General features: G+C 45.3%; 1 protein-coding gene across 2 annotated transcripts in view; it reads left to right on the forward strand.

The window, feature by feature from the left end:
- Nucleotides 1–7,828, forward strand: part of SLX4IP (SLX4 interacting protein) — a 78,859-nt gene extending 71,031 nt beyond the window's left edge. For both annotated transcript variants that reach the window (XM_033142861.1, XM_033142862.1), the window contains 2 exons: nt 3,253–3,347; nt 7,491–7,828. In XM_033142861.1, the coding sequence (XP_032998752.1) occupies nt 3,253–3,347; nt 7,491–7,590 (195 nt within the window). In that variant the 3' untranslated portion in view covers nt 7,591–7,828. The remainder of the gene's footprint in view (nt 1–3,252; nt 3,348–7,490) is intronic.
- Nucleotides 7,829–8,324: the final 496 nt, after the last annotated feature.

Here is an 8,324-nt window from a genome sequence, read left to right on the forward strand (position 1 = left end):
AAAGCAGGTATCACCATTAATATTTAAGATATATGAAGTGTCCACTTTTTGTTCCTTAAAAAAAAAAGGAAAGAAAAATCTGGTGCTATTCCAGCCTCAGGCAACTTAACATTCCTCCTAAAAGCAAGAGGCTCTCTGGTTCCCACACAGTCGTTCAAAGAATGACTCATATTCCTTATGTTAATTGTTCAGTTCTCAAAATATAGCACTTACAGGGTGTGGCTCTGAGGGGAAAATCTACTATACTTATTGGGCATGTTGAGAAGTGTTTCACATATACATCATTTTTCCCTTGTTATTTTTCAAACTTTAACCCTTTTCGGCCCTCTACACGGACAAATACTGTAAAGCAAATCAAATGTCAAAGAGTTCAATCTATTCCACTCGGCAACACTTTCCCCGCAGCTAAACTGCAAAGCAGGTTTAGGCCACAAGTTAAATGGCATGTATGAATCTGGCCTTGCGAGACACTTCCTCGCGTCACCAAGGGACAACGTTATGTGACATGGGAGAAGCGTGGCACGTTTCGCTTCAATGATCCTCAGAGGATCGAGACCTCCAATTTTTGATTGGATAGGTGCCTCGGCTAGATGGTCTACTTTTCGCCTCGGCTAGATGGTCTACTTTCAAGTATTCAGAAGCGTTGCAGTGGGGAGGGTGACTTTTACAGGAGCAGTGTGGGGGGGATACATAAATAAAATTTCTCATCCTGTTCATATTTAGGTTTTAATAATGAAGAGAACAATCACGGTTCTTTGTGCATGTACGAACATATGTATTTATTAAAGTCATATTGTTGTTGTTGTTGTTGTTGTTGTTGTTTAGTCATTTAGTCATGTCCGACTCTTCGTGATCCCATGGACCAGAGCACGCCAGGCACTCCTGTCTTCCACTGCCTCCCGCAGTTTGGTCAGACTCATGTTGGTAGCTTCGAGAACACTGTCCAACCATCTCATCCTCTGTCATCCCCTTCTCCTTGTGCCCTCCATCTTTCCCAACATCAGGGTCTTTTCCATGGAGTCTTCTCTTCTCATGAGGTGGCCAAAGTATTGGAGCCTCAGCTTCAGGTTCTGTCCTTCCAGTGAGGGCTGATTTCTTTCAGAATGGATAGATTTTATCTTCTTGCAGTCCATGGGACTCTCAAGAGTCTCCTCCAGCACCATAATTCAAAAACATAATTCAAAATTAAAGTCACTAGCAAAGCTGACTATGATCGAAGGATAGACAAGAGTTTTGCAAGTCTCTTTATCCCATGCAGTTAATATGTGAAATCATAGGAATCCTTCAGAGTATAATGGAATAGACACGGTTCCATTAACTCTTCAATAACAAGTGACAAAGCAAGCTGCTGTTGTCTGCTACACAGACTCCTGGCATCTGTCACAGTTCGGATCACAGAGACATCAAATATTTGCCAGCAATTTCTTCAGATGGCTTGGGATCCAGCTCATTGGCTTTGTTTGTTTGTGGGTCAGTCCAGTGGTAAAAAGGTAAAAAATGTGTAAAAAGGTAAAGGGACCCCTGACCATTAGGTCCAGTCTTGTCCGACTCTGGGGTTGCGCGCTCATCTCGCGTTACTGGCTGAGGGAGTACAGCTTCCGGGTCATGTGGCCAGCATGACTAAGCCGCTTCTGGCGAACCAGAGCAGCGCCATTTACCTTCCTGCCGGAGCGGTACCTATTTATCTACTTGCACTTTGACATGCTTTCGAACTGCTAGGTGGCAGGAGCAGGGACTGAGCAACAGGAGCTCACCCTGTCGCGGGGATTCGAACCGCCGACCTTCTGATCAGCAAGCCCTAGGCTCTGTGATTTAACCCACAGCGCCACCCGCGTCCCTAGTATGTGTAGCAGGAGATAATTGCAAGAAAGACTGCCCTTGGTTTAGTGCAATCTGGTGTCCCTTTTCTTCTGGAGAGGTGGAAGAGATAATAAAGAATACATGTATAAACTGGGGGGGGGGGGGGATGAGTGAAACAAGTAAACCGGCAAAAATGTATAAATCTAAATTAAGGTTACCAGATTTTTTTCAATGAATCCGGGGACACTTTTCAACTTCCTACTAAATAGATGGATTTTGTCAGGGGACTGATTTATAAATCCAGGGACTGTCCCCGGGAAACGGGGACGCCTGGTAACCTTAATCTAAATCAGGCACCCCCCAACTCGGCCCTCCAGATGTTTTGGGACTACAATTCCCATCATCCCTGACCACTGGTACTGTTAGCTAGGGATGATGGGAGTTGTAGTCCTAAAAACATCTGGAGAGCCGAGTTTGGGGATGCCTGATCTAAATCAAATAAGTGTTGGAAATGTAAAGGGAAAGAAGGTTCTTTTTATCATATGTGGTGGTCTTGTAGTAAGGTTAAGGCTTACTGGGAAATGATATACAGTGGTACCTCGCAAGACGAATGCCTCGCACAACGAAAAACTCTCTAGACGAAAGGGTTTTGCAATTTTTTTAGGTGACTCGCAAGACAAATTTTTCTATGGTCGTGCTTCGCAAGACGAAAATTTCAATGCATTCCTATGGGAATTAAATTTCAATGCATTCCTATGGGAAACCGTGCTTCGCAAGACGAATTTTTCGCAATACGAAACGACTCACGGAACAAATTAATTTCGTCTTGCGAGGCACCACTGTATAATGAAATGAAAAGGATGTTTAAAATAACCTTTGTTTTTTTTTAAAAAAAAAAAACAACAGAAGCTTTTCTTTGGGGAATTATAGGGGCAGATCTACCGAAACTGTACAGAAACTTATTAAAGTATGCTGCTACAGCGGCAACAATGTTACTTGCCCCAAAATGGAAAGAAGCAGAAGTTCCAGCAAAGGAAGAGTGGATACAAAAACTTATGGAATATGCAGCAATGGCAAAACGTACCGGAAAATATAGAAATCAAGATAACAAACTTTTTATAAAAGAATGGAAATGGTTTATTGAATATTTACAGATAAATTGTAAACAGATAAGAACATTGGCAGGATTATTGCAATAACCTGCAGTTTCATAAGAGTATATATTTAAAGAAGATGAATAAATGAGCAAATTAAGTTAATTTGGATATGGAGAAGATATTAAAAATAAATTTAAGGAACCGCAGAAAGAAGGGGAAGGAAGTCAAGTTCTGAAATATCAAAATGATTGTAAAATTAGTGAAATGTATAAAGAATACATGTATATTGTAATGTTTTTATAACTGTGGTGCTGATGGTTCACCATTTGAAAGTTTGCATTACCTTTTGGATTAGGAAGAGACTCTTCCTCCTGGGACATCTGAATATTTCGGAGAACCTGCGGCAACTTCCCTGACTCAGCAGGAAAAGCAAGACGCCCTGAAAAAGATGTGAGTGCGCTCCCCTGCTCTCACACACACACCACATACATGTTTAAGATGGGAATAGGAAACCTGATAATGCCAAGGCTGCAGCACAGCCCCCAAATTCCCCACGTCATTCATGCATACGCATGAATTTTAATAAAAGCAACTTCCTACAAATAAACAGCAAAGACGAACAACTGGAACCCACACAGGGTGGGTGAGAAGGGACTGTTTTTCATTCCTACCCTTCCAACTTTCTCTCGCAGTTAATTGATCATGGGGAGAGTTGAGTCTTAGGTGGTCAGGGTGGCGGTCCAGACACCAGTCTAGCTGCCACATTCTGGATTAGTTGCAGTTTCTGGGTCACCTTCAAAGGTAGCCCCACGTTGCAGTCGTCCAAGCAGGAGATAACTAGAGTATGCACCTGGGGCTGTCTTAAGCGTATGCGGCTCCGGAGTGCAAAGATCCGCCCAGCACCCACTCCTCCCGGTTGCCCAGCCCCAGGCGCGCAGGAGGGTGGATCCAGCTGGCTGCCTCAGCATCTCTCTGGCTCGGCCGCCCCCGAACTCGTGGCGTAGAGCCACCTGCAGCAGAAGAGCCCACTGCGGCGCTCCGACCGACAGGCGGGCTCTTCCCCGGACTCGACTCTCAGGCCCCGGACTCTCGGCCTGGTGCCCCTGAGAGCCCAGCATCTGGGTGTCCCCGCACCCCTAGCGCCTATGGGTAAGATGGCCCTGCATGCACCACTCTGGCGAGACAGTCTATGGGCAGGTAGGTTCTCAGCCTTCATACCGGATGAGCTATATTGGAATGATGGGAGTCTGAGTCACTTTGAATAGCTTAGCTATGTTTAATATCCTAGTTCTGATTTGATGATAAATTCCAGATCTTGACGAAACTGCTGGTGAAACGGGAAGATTTGAAGCTGGCCACCCATCCCCACACGTCTGAATGACTTTGTATAACCTTCTCCAATATTGGGAAGTTAGACCCATATGTCTTATAGACTTTTGCATAACCATCTTTAACATTATATTGCACATGGTGTATTGCACTTTGAATCAGCACTTTGGTGTTTTAAAGCATATATAGGCTTTGCCTCTTGAGGAAATATCTATGTATACTTTTTGTATGATGATATTGTTAGTTTAGTTCTATAATTAATACAGTAATATCCAGAGATATACACGGTTTTGTATTTTATCTGCATACCAGATGGAGCTGGTACACAGCTGCCCGGGACACAGAATTGACCTATAGCTTCTTTTTGCTGCCAGGTATATGGGAGCAGCCCTTAGCCCACTTCAGGTTTTGGGGTGCAATGAGAGGTATTCTACCCCCTTGCTGTTTTTTCTTTCTTTCTTTCTGGAAATGTATATGCTTCCTAAGCCATCTGAGAGTTCCCTCTGTCTAACATGTAGCAATACATATGATGCATTTATTCAGAACTAAAAGTAGAAATTCATTTTGCAACAGGCCAAAATGAAACCCTGTGCCCAAATGAATTGGGTGGGCAGGGAAAAGGTGCTTGTTCCCCTTCGTAAGTTACCAGTTGGCGGGTCAATGTTCCTTTGATCCTTCCCTTGCATTCCCAGAGCTTGCACTGCTTGGGAATTGAATCAGTTCCCAAGGTATAGAATAAAATTTGGGTGCTTTCTCTGCTCGTTTCGAAAGCAGCTGAGGGTCCTTTATGCTTAAGCAAGCACTGGGCCAAGGAACATTCCTTTTCTCCTCCGTGCTCTTTACGCCAACCGCAAATATTAGCGTTAGTCGAACTTCAGCCTTCATTATGCTGTGGCCTTTGCACAGAGGACTTACCCCCCACTTTAACTTAGCCTTAAAGCTGAGATTTCCTGGCAAAATCCAAGACACTGCCCTCTTCGTTCCGCCTGCGGTTAACAGCCTAGCCTGTTTAAAGTTCATCTGTGCCAGTGGCGTGCGCTAGGGAAAGGCATTTGATATCATATCAAATCATATTTTCATCTTCCTCCTTTTGCCTCCTGGAAGATCAGCCAGCTCCTTAACTATGTATTTCCCCAGATAGCCGGGGAACGACTATAGCCATGGGCACATCAGTCTGGAGAGGCGAGGACACGGTTGGGCTGCAGGAAGCCGCGTGCTTAGTAAGTCACTTGGAGGCAGTGGTGTGGCGGTGTTTGTTGGCACCCGGGGCGTGCGTGGAGCACGGAGGGCGAATGGAGCCTGCCGTACCAGCCCAGCCCTTGCCACCACAGCCAGGTGGGGCCGCTCTGGACTGCCTGCCCGCCCAAACAGGGAGAAGCCTGGTCAGCCGACACAGCTCTTGGGGGAGGCGAATCCCCCCCCCAAAACGCCTGCAGAGAGGAGGGCCAGGCTGGGATTGCCCCATGCCTGCCTCCCTCTGTTTGCTTACCAGTAATGAGTGAGTGAGCACTGGCCAGGTGGTCATTCAGCAAGTGGGCTAAGGATGCGGTGGGCAATGCCAGGCTAGGCTCCAGGGCCCAAAGACCCCGGTGTCAGGCAGGGTGGGACTTTTTCAAAAGGTTTTGCTCCACACAACAATAGGGACGCATCTGACAGTGAAGAGAATATGGCCAGCGGAGAAGTAGGATGGAAATCCAGTTGATTCTCAGTTCTTTTGCTTCAAGTTTGTCTGTTTCCAGAGGGCTGACTAAGTAGTTTATGGGCTGCCCAGCCTCATCTGTTCAATTGGAGGCTGCAGGTCCCTGGATGTAAAGGAAAGCATATGTGAATATACCTCCATTGAAATGAATGAACCAACCCATAGGGGCACAGGAATTCAGTGTTGGCATCACAGCACTTCCATACCTCTGCTAAATGTTTTTTCTGAAAGATTTTCACCCTGCTCCGAAAATCAACAAGTCGATTTACGATCACCTAAAACTCATATCAATACAAAACCGAGGCAGAGAAAACAAGAAACATGCATGGTATTTAAATTAAGGGTGTACACCAGCGTAACAGAAAATCTAAAATGGGTAAGCATTGGCACGAACCCCAAGTAATGTGGCAAATTGTGAAAATATGGATGTTTGGCCATCAAATTTTATGGGTCTGTCGCCTTCCATGCCCCAATTTTTCAGGCTCTCCCTCTCTGGAATCCATAAATGAAATGGACCAGTCCCTAGGACTCCCAGAACCACCCCTCTCACCTGTTCTTGGCCCCAATCTTACCTGGATATAGTAGCTCATAGAAGGGCTTCCATAGTCCAGGAAAGTGCCACAAAGATATACAACAGCCAGTATCAAGTCTGCAAGGAAACATGGGAAATGTATTTCCCAAACAACATTCCTTGATCCAGTATTACCAACGTCCTGCCCTCTAGATGTTGTGGACTACATCTCCCTTTGGTCATACTGGCACTGAAGGGAGTTGTTGTCTAAAACATCTGGAAGATGTTTTGGCTACCCATGCTCTGCTGCCGTCAGCATCCAGAAGATGTTCTTCACCGTCATTCCCCCAGAATCGTTTCCAGTGTGGACTTGGGAGGTGGGTGGGTTTCTCTCTAATATTAAATCACAGGACTGATAATGGTGCGCTATGTTCATCTGCTATAGTTTGGCGTCCGCTGCATTAATGAAAATGGCGTACAATTTGTGCAAGCCGAAAAGTCTAGAATCCCTCTCTGGGCACATATGTATTTATCTTGTTATTTTTTTAAAAATTTATTTTCTTGAAAACATTGTCTTTCAGTTGGGAAGGATGTGAAGACAACGTGCGTTGTGGGTTGTAACATCTGGATAAAATTCCACCCTGTCCTTTGGATTTGGATCTAAAGCCCTGCACAAGTCATTCTTTCGTAAAATCCAATTCCCCCAGTGCAGACGGCGGCTGCTTGATCCTACCCATACTGGGCAAGCCGTAGGTGTTTGCCAAGACAATAAGCAGGCTTGCCATTTACAAAGGCAGATCCTCCCGTAGCCTTCCTGAATTCGTAGAAAGAGCAAAGCTGTACTAACGGTTTCTTTTTGGCAAAGTTTTTATTATGATTTGCAGTTGGAACACTTATTGTATATCTGTATATTGGATATTGCATATTGTATATCTGTGTTAAACAATGTATAAATAAACTAATTTTTTTAAAAAAAGAAAGAAAGAGCAAAGCTGTTGCGAGCTACGCATTATTAAGGAAAAATACCTCTTTTTTAAATTGTTATTCTTATTAGAGTGAAGAGGACAAAAACAAAGAAAGCTGACGAGAGCAAGCAGCCCAGCAAGGACACCGTGAAAGTGTATCTTGGCTCTCTGCACTCAGACAGGGAGTAGGAAGAATGCATCTCGAGCTCCTTCCGATGCTCAGCCCGAAGCAAAAAACGTAGGCGTGGAGTTCGACCAAAGGATTGCATAAATACAGCTGAGAGCGGCTTGGGGCTTCCTGTTTCAGAATGGGGACAAGCGATGTGAATTGGAGACAGCCGAGCTGTGCAGGCAGCCAGAAAAAACTTCATTTTGCGGCGTGGTTAGACAGGACTTCGACGCAGGAACCCTCGGCGGTGCTGTGAGTCAGCAGCCCTGCCACATCCAAACCAAAGTCAAAGGGTGACTGGAACGACTGCTGTCCCGTCCTGCAGGAGCAATAAGGTTGTCTCCGAGGCAGGATCACTCTGTTCCCAGACTTGCAGTCGTGCTGGTTGTCCGGGGACATCTTTCAGAGAAGTTCCTCCCATCCCTACCCCCAAATCCCACATTGTTTTTTTTCTACACGAGGCTTGGGCAGGAACCAAGTCTGATGGAGAGTTGCTTACTCAAAGAAAAAGCCTTCCCCGAGAGACTTGTTTTTGTGAGAAATACGACGGCCCCGTCATGCAGACAAACCAAAGCCGACTGCAGTCACCAAAGAATAACCCTTAACACTTAAACACCCCCCCCCATATGCTAAGCTTGCAGAGAGACTCATTCAAAGTGTGTGTGCGTGTATTTGGCTGGGAATTGCGAGGGTTGGGGTTTGGGGGAAAGGCAATCCTAAAAGCAAGCCACAGAAAAAAAGTTCTCCAAATTTA

This window comes from Lacerta agilis, chromosome 3 (assembly GCF_009819535.1).
Source record: "Lacerta agilis isolate rLacAgi1 chromosome 3, rLacAgi1.pri, whole genome shotgun sequence".
NCBI classification, from domain to species: Eukaryota; Metazoa; Chordata; class Lepidosauria; order Squamata; family Lacertidae; genus Lacerta; species Lacerta agilis.